This window comes from Scylla paramamosain, chromosome 3, assembly GCF_035594125.1.
Source record: "Scylla paramamosain isolate STU-SP2022 chromosome 3, ASM3559412v1, whole genome shotgun sequence".
Lineage (NCBI taxonomy): Eukaryota > Metazoa > Arthropoda > Malacostraca > Decapoda > Portunidae > Scylla > Scylla paramamosain.
Window position 1 is genome coordinate 18,192,383 of NC_087153.1, and position 15,860 is coordinate 18,208,242.

The 15,860-nt window shown below is 38.9% G+C and overlaps 2 protein-coding genes across 9 annotated transcripts in view; one reads left to right on the forward strand and one right to left on the reverse strand.

The window, feature by feature from the left end:
- LOC135091988 (2-oxoglutarate and iron-dependent oxygenase JMJD4-like) overlaps window positions 1-4,636 on the forward strand; it is a 41,722-nt gene extending 37,086 nt beyond the window's left edge. For all 3 annotated transcript variants that reach the window (XM_063990105.1, XM_063990112.1, XM_063990097.1), the window contains one exon: window positions 3,993-4,636. The gene's annotated coding sequence lies outside the window, so the exon portion shown is untranslated. The remainder of the gene's footprint in view (window positions 1-3,992) is intronic.
- LOC135092015 (uncharacterized oxidoreductase ZK1290.5-like) lies at window positions 242-15,218 on the reverse strand. Of its 6 annotated transcripts, XR_010262721.1 has the most exons (9): window positions 15,095-15,218; window positions 14,382-14,463; window positions 13,752-13,876; window positions 12,852-12,975; window positions 8,811-8,896; window positions 7,893-8,072; window positions 7,124-7,294; window positions 5,424-5,559; window positions 3,299-3,439 (listed from the first exon to the last, which is right to left on the reverse strand). XR_010262721.1 is itself a non-coding variant. In XM_063990141.1 (8 exons), exons 2-8 carry the CDS (start codon window positions 14,455-14,457, stop codon window positions 3,281-3,283), a joined length of 921 nt encoding a protein of 306 aa, XP_063846211.1. In that variant the 5' UTR covers window positions 14,458-14,463; window positions 15,095-15,218; the 3' UTR covers window positions 242-3,280. The 6 variants fall into 6 exon arrangements, 5 of the variants coding, with proteins under 5 accessions (XP_063846211.1, XP_063846201.1, XP_063846227.1 ...); XM_063990141.1 differs by lacking the exons at window positions 5,424-5,559; window positions 7,124-7,294 and adding an exon at window positions 6,553-6,723 and having other exon boundaries at window positions 242-3,439; XM_063990131.1 differs by lacking the exon at window positions 5,424-5,559 and having other exon boundaries at window positions 242-3,439.
- Between the last annotated feature and the right edge of the window lie 642 nt (window positions 15,219-15,860).

Here is a 15,860-nt window from a genome sequence, read left to right on the forward strand (position 1 = left end):
TTTTTTGGGGAAAGTAGGAAACAAGTTTTCAATGAGTCTCCATCATCCTCTGATGATCCTCCAACTTTCATTCTTGTTAAGCAAGAAATTATTTTATTTATTCTTTGTAAAAATCATGTGCCAGTAGACACCATAACAGAGTATGTATAATCAATCAGTGTCTTTTATCACTGGTAGGCACATTTCTCAATTCACCAAATCTTTCGAGTACATGCTGGTAGGGAAAATTTAAACAGATGCAAAGAATAGCCATTTTATTTTATTTGAGAAGCACAACAATACATACATCACATTGCTAACATCTGATGATGATTATTTCAGCATCAGTGGGCCGACAAAATGCTCCTTCCAAAATTTTAAAAGCACTAACAGTGTAAAAATACAAAGTAGCATAGATTTTAATTTATATGGAACATATATATTATTTTATATAAAATAATTCATAAATACAATCATTTGTGCCTAATGTTATGTGACCATTGAAGTTTTCAAATTAACTTAAGTAATGGACAGCTTAATTTAATTAATACTTGATGGGTTTTCTGTTTACTAAATAAAACAATTGTCTAAATGTTTGTGTTTGTAGGAGACTACAAGTTTGCACCATTTCTATATCAATATCAATTTCACATAAAAAAAAAAAAAAAGGCTTTTGTAAGTGAAATCAACTGTTAAAAAAAAATATTCATCCTTTGGCCATTGGATAAAACATGTCATCACTACACACACTTCGTCCATTGCTCCTGTTGCTGGGAACATTTTGTAAAACCATTCCAGAATTGCATGGTCACATTTTGCAGTGTCCTTCATTCTCAAATCAGAACTATAAGCAGCATGAGATTATAAGGCAGCCAGGAATCACAATGAACCATCTCTGAAACATAGGGAGCCTTACCAAACTGAAGAATTCACTGCTTGGTCAAGGAATGCTGGACCAGGTGCAAAGAATGGGCAAGGGTGGTGGTGTGATGCATCAGACTCCCACAGGTCATCTGGGCACTTTTACCAAGCACAAGATTACTCGGGTTCACTTTCCAGACATGACCTTGTGTGTATTATAAGGTTGTGTTATATGCTGCTGAAAAGGGTCATTTTTCAGTCAATAAGTCGCTCATAGTTCTGGAGGACAAAAAAAAAAAGTTTCCAGCAATAGGACGACCAAAAGTAAAAAGTGTGTCTAAGTCTTAAAGCAAACCCATAACCCAAAGTTTAAGCAAGTCTTTTTTTTGTTCCCTGGCCTAAGGTCAAATACTTCTTGAACAGATGACGTTTATGATGCAGCTGTTCTCTATACAAGGTCTTTTCAAAAGTAACAGCCTCAGGCCAATGGACTAAAAATTTTTTTCTTTACTCTTGTATTGCAATTGTGATGTCATCAGAGAGGATAATTTACTTCGTCCATCAGTCTTTCCATTGCTGTTAATTCATAAATTCTTTTCTGGAATGGCTACCAGATGCATCATAACACAATGCACAGTGTCACCTCAGTTCTCAAATAAGGGTGCTTTTCACCAATATCCTCAGCCCAAGGAACAAACAGCCATGTATTACAAGGAGGCATGTCTGGCAAGTAGGGAGCCTGGCGACCCTGAGACATTCAGTCCTTAACCAAGAGAGACAATGGGCTGGGACGCTGTCATGTTACAACTGTTAGCTGCCATATTTCTGCAGGTCTAGTCTCAACCCTTTGTAACACTAGTTCCAGGATTCCTTTGCCAAGCACTGAATTCTTCAGGCCCACAATTCTTCCTACTTGCCAGACAACTTTGTGTTCTTTAGCCTAAGATGCTGCTGAAAGAACCCGTTCAGGAGAATCAGTAGTACATCTTGCAAAACACAATTTTACACCTGGTCATCATTCCACAACAATACTTAGAAGGATCAGTCCCCTAAGTATGGAGTTACAAGGGACACACCTGGAAGGGAATTACCTGGAAGGGAATTAAAGTTAGAACCCCCCAAAAAATAAATCACTCTTCTCCCTTAGCCTAAGGGAAAAAAAGGTAAAGGTCTTTCAGAACACATCATATGTGGCTTGACTCTTCTATACGTGATCTGTTATAAAGGATCTCGCCTTAAACTACAGGAGAAAAGTGGCTTATGTTTTGTGTTCAAGTTCTAATGCCCTCCAAAGCAGGATAATTTTGACTATACACACTTAGCCCATTCATCCTTCAAATTTCTGGAAACCTTTCTGGAAGTCCTGTTCAAGACTGGCTACCAAGTGCACCATCTCATTCTGTATGGCCTTGGTTCTGAAATCAGGGTGTTTTTCAGCTACATCTTCAGCCTATGGAAACAAAGTGCCCATACCTGGAGAGTAAAGAGCCTGGCCAATCTCAGGAATTCAGTGCTTTGCCAAGAAATTCTGAATTGGGTGTGAAGAATGGGCTGCTTAAATCCTTTGGCCTAAGGTCATATAATCTTAAAACAGACCTTACATACCAGGCTGACATTTCCTTTAAGTGAAACAATAGACATACATGCCTTATCTGAGCTACATTCTGCAACGAAAATTAGTTTGCTGAACTGCAGGCAAACAGATTAATCACATTTTTTTTATCCATGGCTAAGGGTGAGTTCACTTGTATCATGAAATCTCTGGTTGCTAATCAAGTCTTGGCAACACTGTGTGGCAGGACTGCAACAGTGTTGCCATTATTTTTGTCAATACACCATAGTTGTCAATGGATCAGCAACCAGAGGTTTCATGATACAAGTGAACTCACCCTTAGCCATGAATCTCTATATAATCTTAACTTTCCATGCAGACTGTATAGGTATTCCAAGTCCTTTTTTTTTGACACAGGAAATATGGTGGCAGTATTCTTCTATGGGAAAGGGCATGGGTCTATTAAAACATAGCAGGGGTAATCCTATTTTGCTGTCATTAAAACATAGCAAGGGTAATCCTATTTTGCTGTCACACCCTGATCCAGTGAGGACCTGGATGTGATTACGCAACCATTCATGCAAGGACGGTTTTAACAAGTATTTGTCCTCTCATCAAGTAGAGGCTCTAGAGCTAAAGCAAATTTCATTTAAGTCTTAAAGAATGTATGAATGTGTGGGTGGAAGGACGAGTGCTCTATCTCACCAATGCCCTTTGCAGAGAAGTCAGCCTGATACATTAGAAGATACTCTCAGAGCTGTTCTTATAAAAAGGTTTCCTAATGTTTGCTGAAACATATACTCGTAGGTGTAAAAATAAGTACACTGATCATGAATGCAGAGGAAAAGACAAGAAAAAAGAAAAACGCTGCTATAATACCAACAGTTCTCATGGTTCTAGTGGAGGCTTGACTATTTTTAGTTTATACCCATCAGGCAGGGGATTGTCTATCTTGGTCTGTATGGAGCTCCAGTCCATGCAGGTCAGGCTCTGCTTCATGTTATCCAGAGTCATCATGTCCTCTTGGGTTAAAGCAAAGTCATACACCTGAAAGAGAGGAAACATTATGAAATAAAGGGAAATGTGAAATAAAATGTGGCAAGCAGTTATATCAAAAATAAAATTCATTGCTCTCAGGTATGACTTTCTCCATAATAATGTGTTTTAAAAGTCTTGTTGCATGAAGGAATAATTCCACTCAATCTGAAATGCAAAGCTTCTGAGAAAATTGAATAAGTGAAAAATATTGTGAACAAAAAATTTTAATGAAATAAAATATCAGAATTCAGGTGGAATATACAAGATTGCCTTTAAAGCTAAAGAAGAAAGGTGGTAAAGCACAGAACAGATGACTGGTTGTTTGACAGTGTTGTTCAAGAGAAAACCAAGTTACTGGGATAGTACAGATTGGGATAGTACAGGCTGGCATGGGAAAGCTAAATGAGAAAATGTAAACCTTGATCAACAATATTATCTTTAAGATTTGAAAGATTAAATGAAATATGCTTTTTATTAAATTCAAAACTTTTCACTACATGCATTTACAGAATAACTTCCATATTATGAAATGATAAATTACTGTTCTGTTATCTTTACTCAGCATTCATGGACTACATGAGCATCGTGCCCTTCGCCTGTCCACTCCCACCTCCACTGAGAGTTCACGGCTCCAGTGCATCTGCCTACACCTTGCCCTACTCTGCCTTGATGCATCATACACTCTGGTTGTTCCATCATGTGGTTTGAAAAAAATATCAGTATAGTTTTAGGTGTAAATCTTAAAAAATATTAATCCCTAAAACAGCACCTATCTAAAAAGTCATTTTAAATTCTACCTCACTTACTTGATGTCCTACCATGTGGTGTGCTTAAATTAAAACCTCATTTGTCAGGGGCATAACCCCATGATTACATTTTTTTTTTAAATAGCTTAGGTCGTTACATGATTATTAACAACTTTTATGAGAGTGGCAGTGTGACTTGTTGAGTGGTTAGTAGGATTGCTGAATGTGATATACAAGCAGTGTGGTGCTAATTGACTTGGCAAGTGTGTGTGTGTGTGTGTGTGTGTGTGTGTGTGTGTGTGTGTGTGTGTGTGTGTGTGTTTACATGATGCATGCCATGTCTTTGTTGCACCCCCTTTGTGGTGTGTTTGCCTGGTATGCAGATGAATAGATAAGCTTTAATTACCTATTAATTGTAAATACACCTAATAAAGTTGTTGTATATTCACATAAATATTCATGTAAATATTCATTAACCTTTACATCTCTTAAAATGGGTGCCATAAAAATACTCTCCCCTTGAGTAGCAGGGACAGCCTAACACTCCACTGCTGGGTTACAAAAATATTGTCACCATATTCAATGGAGGCAAGGGGCATGGCAACCATGTCCTCTAAATTTTATATTTAATCTTTTGATACAAGTCTTATTGGTCTGAATGATACTTTGGGTGTGACATACATGCATGTATCACATCAGCAGTTGAGAAGCACTTGCCTTCTTACTGCCTGTTCACAAGATAATGTCATTTCTAGTTTCCTGCTTGTCAGTCCTTCAGCCCAAGACACTAAGAAAGTGGTCACCACCGCAGGTATGACACTGACTAAGCTCCGAATTTGCTAGGATATCGTCATTTTCCAGAAGAGTAAACAAAACTAACCTGCATCTGCTATGGGTAAAATAAAATGCTCTTGTAAAACTCAGGTGCATTCTATATGCAAATTAATTTTATAAGACAGCAAATACATTTGATATAATATATGGTATAGTGTATATCACTCAGTACTTTTAGGATCCGCTAATTACCAGCAGGACATACAAGTCTATCTTCGACAAGCTTAGAAATAGGCACTGATAATTATAAGTAAATAAATGTGACATCAGGTTACCAATGAAACAAAACAGATGAAGCAACTAGAAAGCCAAGCATGTATTGCAAGGAAGATTAGTGCAAAATACTTAAGAAATGAACACCAAAAGGAAACAAGCACTACAGAAGTTACTTAGTTATGTCGGACACCACGTACCTCCCGGCGCCAGCACAAAGGAGCCGGGGGGAGGAAGGGACACAAGGATACATGGTTAGGGTCCTACGACTCATGGCTGTCCCTGTGCTAGATGACAAGACTACCCATGGCACTCACACTCAACAAAATCAAACACCTGTAAGTGACAAAAGTTAGTGAAACAAAACTTGTAAATCAAAGCAAGCAAACAAAAGCAAAAAAAAAAAAAAAATAAATAAATAAATAAATCAATAATTGATCTTGCTTCATCTACTCTAAACAAAAAAGACAAACTGGATCTTGCTTTATCCACTAAATGTGAACTGAAAGCTCAAGCAACACAATGTATGATACTGGTGATTTCATTGGATTGGAAGTTAGATTAAATACTATGAATGCTGAAGTTAATATTAAAAAGTTAGGAGATAAAGACATCTTGGGTACAAAATTGAACGGTAACTTTACAAATATATAAAATAGCATCAAATAAATCACATCTTTATGTCTAAAGAAGAAAATGAGTTAAGTGTGGAATGCAGGCAACACGATACTTCTGTTAACCTCAAGTTTAAATCAGAGTAAGCTCACAAAGCCTTCGACATGGAGTCCCATTGAGCCAAGCTGATCAGTGAGTCTGCACGTAATGGTAGTGGGGGTCAAGGACGGGCTACATGGTCTGTGTCATAAGGGAAATAGCTGCTGCTGCAGTGAATGTCATTTTGTTTTGTTTGAAAGTGAAGACTCCCTTAAGTTTTAAGAATATCCTACAGCATGCTTGAACCTAAAATTTAGCCAAAAAACCTAAATGCCTAAGAAATTAGATATAAAATCTGCCTTTAAGATGATATTAAGTTGAGCTTCACAGATCTAGTATATACATTTTAGCAGATTAGTGCACTCATTTCTTACAGTTAAAACTACAATAATGTTAACAAATCACTTATATGGAGTGAAATTCTGGCATAAAATTTACAGAACAAATTGACTAGTTGTACAAGTGTTACGAAATTACCAACTAAATCAAGCGTTCTTTAAAATATTTCACACATGACACCAGCAAGAAGTGTCCTGCATAAAGCCAGTATCTCATCCTTTCTATGTTGTTTCCTCAGAATCACTCAACACTACCAGAGGCTCTGCCATTTTCTACCTGAGAGTTCTCGTTCACCCTGTGCTCCTTGGTGGACTTTGGGATACACACCACCCTGCTCTGCAGGTTCCAGCGAATAAGCACCTGAGCTGGGGACCTAGAGTATACTCTAGCAATCTCCTGAATTTGGGGATCGCTAAGAATCTGTCCATTACCTAGAGGACAGTAGCCCTACAATACAAAAAGAGTATAAATGCAAATAAGATTAGCATGTAATCAGGTACAAGTTCTGAACACCTGTTAAGAAATATGGATGTGGAAAACTTTCAATTCAAAAAGATAATAAATTAATATCCTTAGATGTTACAAAATATCCATCTTTACTTATTTATCTACTAATTTGCCTATTTATGTAAACATAAAAAAGAAAAAGGCTATGGAACACAAAAAAACACCAACCCTCACTCTCTCAGAATTTGTCTATCAAGAAGCAAATTCATGCAAAGCCAAATAACCCAAACAAAATAACAAAACAAATAAATTACTATCATTTCACTTTCCACATCCATTATTCTGTACACCTGTTCAGACTCCAGTAAACGGTAGAAATAAGAAATTACTACTAAACTACCTTTGAATTATCCATCACACGCTCAAGCTTAGTAGATTTTGGGATGGAAGGGACGTTACTCTGCAAACTCCATCGGATTAGCACCTGAGAGGGAGTCTTCTCGTGCGACCCAGCAATGGTGATCACACTGGGCTGCCTGAGGGCCAAACCCTTAGCAAGTGGGGAAAAGCCCTGTTTCATTGAATAAATACTCATTATTAAATATGTACTATTTCATTTAAAAGAAATAACATATCTTTAAATCCCTCATGCATGTTTAACTCTTTTAGCTGGGCCCAAGGGCATCATGCAGCCCAGTAGTGTAGGGGTTAGTGTTTGGTTCAAAATTGAGACATCCCAAGTTTGATCCTTGGGATGAACGGAGACAAATTGTGAGAAATTGTCTACTTTCAAGCTACAGCGCTGTTCACCTAGCAATGAAGAGGTGCAGGATGCAAGCCAAGATGTAACCTTGCTTGCCAACAGAAATATGAATTCAAAATGAATTCAAATGTATTATTACACATATACTTATTATGTACCCTGGTGTTGCTTGGCATGTAAAACAATTCCTTTAAATTCATTAAGATATTATTAATGTCCCACCGCTAATGGAAGCTAGTTAATCATCCAATTCTCCTCTTCTATTTGACAAAAAGACAAACTTTAAGATCCTATAAGGGACATGGTGACAGGAACCATCCCTAGATTCATCAAGCTCCATCACACATTACATAACACCAGACTAACTAAAAACAATTTTGTCAATCAAGCAAGTGTACAGTCTTACCTCAAATTGTATATTCCTGTCAGCACAGAACTGGCGCAGCACCTTGGGGTTGTTGAACGGGTGGAACTCACACTGGTTGACATGTGGCACCACCGAACACTCCTCCAGGATCATCTCCAGGTGCCGCTCAAGGAAGTTACTCACCCCAATCACTCTGACTCGCTCTTCATCTAACAACACCTGCAAAAATATTGTGGATCAGAAATAATAAAACAACATTGCTGTGCATGTGTGTAAAATTTACGTTAGATGTCATTATCTCAAGTGCTGAGTCTAAGCTACGAATGACATCATGAAGACATGAGAGTTTCTTTTCAATTTCACAGGATGACTTCACTTGCCTTCTACTGTCAGTGGTTTCCCTTTCCCTGGAGTCTGCCTTGATTATCCTGTTTATATTAAAAAAATTGTTGATGCACACTAAGCAAAAATAATACTGTAGTAGGGCATAGTGGGTGCAGCACACAACTTGGATATTCAACACATGGTCTTGTGGCGTTCAAAAACATTTCAGTGTGTACAACTCATTTTTAACCAAAATACAAGTAATTGTGCTATTTTGGCACTGGAGAACTGACAGTTCTTGATTATGTGGTGATAGGACAGGCAAGGTTGACCAAAATCTATTCAGGGCTTGGCACCACTTATGGCCTATCTAATAATGTCAGACTCAAGTTGAACCTCCTGACAGATGTTTGATCCCTGGCAAAATTCTCTCAGTGAATTTATCCCACCTTCAGATCAATTTTTCTTTGTTTCCATGATGTTCCAAAGCTGGGCTTGACAAAGAGAAACTGAAATTACACACAACAAAATTTTTAAATTATCAATCCTACAAATGCAAAAATTCTAATAAAACAATACAGCTTGACTTCATTCAAGTAAGCCAATAATAAACATACATTCACCGACTCTTACCTCAAGAGCTCGCCACGTCTCCTGCAGCAGCTGTTTTCTGTCCTTCACCCCCGAGCTCACCTCAGGCCAGTGCATCAAGTACATGTCTGTTGATACACACATTAGTTAGTATTGATATCATCAAACTTTCAACAACAGCATTCTTTTTTTATTTTTATACATAATATCTTATCTCTTAGCACTTGCTTTGATATTCCTACGACTATAGCATCCATAGTACAACTCTGAAGCTGTTAATAAAATTAATATGAAGGAAAGAATGATTGAGAAAAATTCACTGGTGCATTAAAATAAAGTTTTCTTCATGCAGTGTGATAAAAGAATAACATGCTTATTGCAGTTTATTACAGAAGGTTTCTTACCAAAATTTAGAGAAATATCTTGTGTTACTTAAAATCTGCAGCATAAAAGGCACTTGTCAATCTGCCTGTCTGTCTAGTGTTTACACAACAGCCTTTTGTTTTTTTTTTATAAATGTAACACCATCCAATGCGAAATAATACTCCCACTGAAGAACAGATTTCAGAAATGCCATCTGTCACAAGTTAACAGAAAAACTACAATTTGTGAGGCAGAGCAAAGCCACAGTAGGGTTGGCTTGCAGACATATGAAGCAACACAGAGTGGCAAAGGTCACAAATTTTTTCTTTTTTTTTTTTACATAGGAGGGACACTGACCAAGGGCAACAAAAATGTAAAAATTAAGGAAAAAAAAAAAAAGCTCACTGAGATGCCAGTCCTAGAAAAGGGTCCAAAACGGAAGTAAAAAATTGAAGGATAAGTGTCTTGAAACCTCCCTCTTGAAGGAATTCAAGTCATAGGAAGGTGGAAATACAGAAGCAGGAAGGGAGTTCCAGAGATTACCAGAGAAAGGAATGAATGATAGTGAATACTGGTTAACTCTTGCATTAGAGAGGTGGACAGAATAGGGATGAGAGAAATAAGAGTCTTGTGCAGCAAGGCTGCAAGAGGAGGGGAGGCATTCAGTTAGCAAGATCAGAAGAGCAGTTAGCATGAAAATAGCAGTAGAAGACAGCTAGAGATGCAACATTGTAGAGATGAGAGAGAGGCTGAAGACAGTCAGTTGGAGGAGTGGAGTTAATAAGACAAAAAGCTTTTGATTTCACCCTGTCTAGAAGAGCGGTATAAGTGAAAACCCCCCGACATGTGAAGCATACTCCATACTGAGTTAGCAGTTGGGGAGGTGAGAAAAACTGGCAGAGATGTCTCAGAACACCTAACTTCATAGAAGCTGTTTTAGCTACAGTTGAGATGTGAAGTTTCTAGTTCAGATTATAAGTAAAGGACAGACCGAGGATGTTCAGTGTAGAAGAGGAGGACAGTTGAGTGTCACTGGAAAAGAGGGGATAGTTGTCTGGAAGGTTGTGTCAAGCTAATTGATGGAAAAATCAAGTTTTTGAGGCATTGAACAATACCAAGTTTGCTCTGCCCCAATCAGAAATTTTACAAAGATCAGAAGTCAGGCATTCTGTGGCTTCCCTGCATGAAATGTTTACTTCCTGAAGTGTTGGACGTCTATGAAAAGCCGTGGAAAAGTGCAGGGGGGGTATCATCAGCATAGGAGTGGATAGGACAAGAAGTTTGGTTTAGAAGGTCATTGATGAATAATAAGAGAGTGGGTGACAGAACAGAACCCTGAGGAACACCACTGTTAATAGATTTAGGAGAACAGTGACCGTCTATCACAGCAGCAATAGAACGGTCAGAAAGGAAACCTGTGATGAAGTTACAGAGAGGATAGAAGCCGTAGGAGGGTAGTTTGGAAATCAAAGCTTTATGCTAGACTCTATCAAAAGCTTTTGATATATCCAAGGCAACAGCAAAAGTTTCACCAAAATCTCTAAAAGAAGATGACCAAGACTCAGTAAGGAAAGCCAGAAGATCACCAGTAGAGTGGCCTTGACGGAACTCATACTGGTGATCAGATAGATGAAATGATAGATGTTTAAGAATCTTCCTGTTGAAGATGGATTCAAAACTTTAGATAGGCAGGAAATTAAAGCAATAGGATGGTAGTTTGAGAAATTAGAACGGTCACCCTTTTTAGGAACAGGCAGAATGTAGGCAAACTTCCAGCAAGAAGGAAAGGTAGATGTTGACAGACAGAGCTGAGTTTGACTAGGCAAGGTGCAAGCACGGAGGCACAGTTTCGGAGAATAATAGGAGGGACCCCATCAGGTTCATAAGCCTTCCAAGGGTTTAGGCCAGCAAGGGCATGGAAAACATCATTGTGAAGAATTTCAATTGATAGCATGAAGTAGTCAGAGGGTGGAGGAGAAGGAGGAACAACCCCTGAATCATCCAAGGTATTATTTTAAACAAAGGTTTGAGCAAAGAGTTCAGCTTTAGAGATAGATGTGACAGCAGTGATGCCATCTAGTTGAAATAAAGGAGGGAAAGAAGAAGCAAAGTTACTGGAGATATTTTTGGCTAGATGCCAGAAGTCACATGGGGAGTCAGATCTTGAAAGATTTTGACACTTTCTGTTAATGAAGGAGTTTTTGGCTAGTTGGAGAAAAGACTTGGCATGGTTCCAGGCAGAAATATAAAGTGCATGGCATTCTGGTGATGGAAGGCTGAAGTACCTTTAGTGGACCACCTCTCTATCATGTATAGCACGAGAACAAGCTGTGTTAAACCAAGGTTTGGAAGGTTTAGCAAGAGAAAAAGAGTGAGGAATGTACGCCTCCATGCGAGACACTATCACCTCTGTTATGCACTCAGCACACAGAGATGGGTCTCTGACACAGAAGCAGTAGTCATTCCAAGGAAAATCAACAAAATATCTCCTCAGGTCTACCCCAACTAGCAGAGGCAAAATGCCAGACGCACCTTCACTTAGGGAGATCCTGAGGAGGGTTTGGAGCGATAGGACAAGATATAGATATGAGATTGTGATCGGAGGAGCCCAATGGAGAAGAGAGGGTGACAGCATAAACAGAAGGATTAGAGGTCAGGAAAGAGGTCAAGAATGTAGGGTGTACCTCCAAGACAGTCAGGAATACGAGTAGGGTGTTGCACCAATTGCTCTAGGTCATGGAGGACAGCAAAGATGAAGGTTAGTTCACCAGGATGGTCAGTGAAGGGAGAGGAAAGCCAAAGCTGGTGGTGAACATTGAAGTCTCCAAGAATGGAGACCTCTGCAAAAGGAAAGAGTGTCAGAATGTGCTCCACTTTGGAAGTTAAGTAGTCAAAGAATTTCTTATAGTCAGAGGAGTTAGGTGAGAAGTATACAGCACAGATAAATTTAGTTTGAGAGTGACTTTGTAGTCGTAGCCAGATGGTGGAAAATTCAAAAGATTCAAGAGTGTGGGCACGAAAGCAGGTTAAGTTGTTCCGCACATAAACACAACATCCAGCTTTGGACTGAAAATGAGGATTGAGAAAGTAGGAGGAAAAAGAAAAGGAGCTACTGTCAGTTGCCTCAGACACCTGAGTTTCAGTGAGGAAAAGAAGATGAGGTTTAGAAGACGAGAGGTGGTGTTCTACAGATTGAAAATTAGATCTCAGACCACAAATGTTGCAGAAGTTAATGAAGAAAAGTTGAGAGGGGTGTCAAGACACTTAGGGTTGTTGTCAGAAGGGTAGTCTGACCTTGGGACATTTGTGGTCCCCTCCCCAGATGGGGACTCCGAGGCTGGTGTAGAAGTCACTATGATAATTCTGAATTTTTGAGTGAAGGGTGTGTATGTTATTAGGGGCTTGTAGTTTTGTGTGGAGGAAGAGAGTTGTCTTTAGAGAGGAGGCTGTGACTGCCCCCTTGTGTTGTGAGACACAAAGGGAAACATTCAGTGAGGTCGCAGCTCGGTTTAATAATAAGTTCACAGCATCCCCCGATCCAGTGCTTTAGACCTCACTGGGAGTAATTATCGTTTCAGCAGGTGCCTACTGCAGCAGCATGTTCTACACAATAACTGGCATTTTACTGTCCATTTCAAACAATTTTTACGTTAAAGTGCCATCACACTAGCACACTTTCCATCAACCATCCATCAAGAAAATGACACTTCAGGCTCTCACCTAAATAATCCACAGCTAGTCTCTCACATGACCCCAAAAGGGCTTCCTTGGTGGTGGTGGTGCCATAGTCTGTGGGCCAGCACTTGGTGGCAAGGAAGATCTCCTCTCGAGGCACACCTGAAGCCTAAAAAGAGAAAGTGAACCTTACCAAAACATGAACATTAAAATAATTGCAATATTGTTCTCCTCTGCATTTGCTTTCTTCTAATGTTGACACTACATTTCTTTTAAGCATAAAACTTCATCTAAACTTCACTAAAAAGCATAAAGCAAGAATTATTTTGCCCTAACTAGAACAGCCAACATCATAGCTGTCTAAATTTATTATGCTGGTGATGAAGAGCTTGAGAGCAATCATTAATAAAGGATTTCACTAAATGTCAATAGTCAAGAGGGAATCTGAAAGCAGTTTGTTGAAAGCAGTGCTGCTGTAGTCTAGGTGTATGATGAAAATGGGAAAAATGAATGCCAAAGTACTTTAGGTATCCAAGGACACATGAATATAGTAACACTAACTTGGTGATACTATATTCTTACTCCAATCAATAAGAACCAGACATCTTATACAGTTCTCCCTTAATTAAATATACTGGGAAAATTCAGCTTAGCCTTACAAGATAGCAAATGAAGGCATCCTGAGGATTCTGTTATCTATCAACAACTGCACATACGGTTGAAGAAAATTACATCTCCATCCAGTGGCAAAATTACATCATAATATTTATAATAGTATTACTACTAATGAAAATAATATATTTTTTTAATACTTCAATCATTACTAATCTAACCATACCCACCTAAGCAAAAACACCAACTACAAAGCACAGCACTCAATTTTACAAAAACATTTGGAATATCAATACCAAAGACCTTACACTACTCCTGTACTCAGTGCCTAACCTTGACTGCTTGAGCAATGTACCTCTCACAGCCATAGCGCTTTGCTGTGTCAATGTGCCGATACCCGCAGTTCTTGAGTGCATACACCACTGCCTCGTGGCTGTAGCCACCATCATGGGATGTCCCTGTAATGGTATCATTTTTGTAATATTTGTGAAAATTTATAACCATATTGTAATCATAATACTTTGATATCCCTAAATGCCACAAGCTGCTCATGTCTTACTGACCTAAGAGGCCTGCTGTGCCACGATGCACTATGCATCACCACTCAACAGATGTCTAAGTGATTAGACGAGCTACAGTAATATAATTATACAGCTACACAATGTAAAAATTAATACCTTAATCTAAAGACATAATTAATCTACTCTGGATGCATAGATTTAAATATGTATGGATGCATAGATTTAAATAACAAATATATCTTACAATCTTGAACATCTACATGGATAGAATTGTAACACCACGTCTTATATAAAGAGCCCTCTAACAGTATCTCCTTGGAATATTTTCTCTCAGGTTTAGTGAGAGTTTTCAGTTGTAATGTCACAATACCACAATGTCACACTGCCAGGGTGCTGTATGTTATGAAAAACCAGCACTCAATAAAACAGTTTTTCTTCTCACCTAAGCCAAGAATAGGCATCTTGACATTGTTGCTGAGGACGACATGCTTCTCAGGGTTTGTATACACATCAGCCATCTGTTACTGGAACAAGGAATCCTCTATATCAGCACTCATTTTAAATTGCTCTCAGTTCAAATATTAAACACATGATTTTAATGATACGCATATGTTTCACTTCCAACAATTATTAAATCATAAAATTCAATTCCATAGGGTCTTTCAAATCTTGATTAGTGTGTTCATGTCAACCTGCCTTAGGAAAAAAAATCTACCTAACATAAGCTAAAGAAAACATGTATGGACTGAATAATGCCACATAAAATAAAGATATCCTGTAAGGGTAAATCTTACCAACAGCAGCTCCTTATGTAGTCAGTGAACGCCTATCTCCTGTACTAGCACTAATGTTGTACCGGTATTTCCAAGTCAGCATTACACTTGTTTCCCCTTAAAGTGACAGGTCATGAGTGGTTACACAGCCTACACAGCACACTTGCAGGCATAACATTAAGCTCGTGAAGCAGAATACTAAGCAAAAACTTATTACGTAAGTGAGTGAAGGGCAAGACACTAGCAGGAATGGCAGACACCAATTACCCAACAAGCGGCGACTATTTCCCACTCACATCACCGCACCCTTCACTGTCACCTCCACATTTCCTGCTCGCCACACTGCAAACACCAAACTGTACCTCACCATTGTATTACTCACATCTTACTATCAGCACACAAAGCTAAACACACTGCCTGCCACAAACGACTCAGGAGTACAGGCAATCCACTCCCTCAACCTGCCCGTTCACTTCTGCTCTGCATCCGCCAGAGTTGCCAGTCGCGGTTTGTTTTCCCGCCCACTCCCACCCGGAAAACAGCCCAAAAACCGTCCTTTCCACCTTCAGGAACAGCCAAACCGAGCCCAATATTTTATCACTAGCGAATGTTATGTCATAAAAGTAGAAAATGAATAAGTACTTTATTTAAACGTAAACAATATAGTAGTAGTAGTAACAGCAGCAGGTTGGGTTTAGTCATGAGTACGGTTACACTGCAATATCCCAACACACACACACGCACACATAGCAGCCACTCACCAAAACACTTCAGAATGTTTCACCTTTGCCCTGACACCCCCAATAACTATCGCCAACATGCCCATAACATCCCTAAAACACCTCACAGCAACCCTAATCACACCAACATACACCAAAACACTCAAAAGATCCCGTGGCCACTATCTTGTCTCAATTATTCCTTCATCACACCAAAGCCAGGCAAAGGTGGATATATCTGACCAACGGATATGAAAGTTCGACAGATGGCTCCAATTTTAAGACATGTTTGGTTTACAATAAATGAGATGAAACCAATAATAACTGATAATACTGACGATCTACCTCTAATAAGCTGACCGCTTGTTTACACATCGACGACCTTTCAATATTTAGCTAAATTTCCAATTGTTTCCAGACTCAGATGTT

Bases quoted from the DNA above. Each gene is read 5' to 3' on its own strand.
- LOC135092015 (XM_063990141.1), bottom strand. From the start codon at position 14,457: ATGGCTGATGTGTATACAAACCCTGAGAAGCATGTCGTCCTCAGCAAC. The intron at 13,877-14,381 runs GTGAGAAGAAAA...ATACCATTACAG, and splicing joins GATGCCTATTCTTGGCTTAG to GGACATCCCATGATGGTGGC. The intron at 6,724-7,892 runs GTAAGACTGTAC...TTTGTATTGTAG, and splicing joins ACAGGAATATACAATTTGAG to GGCTACTGTCCTCTAGGTAA.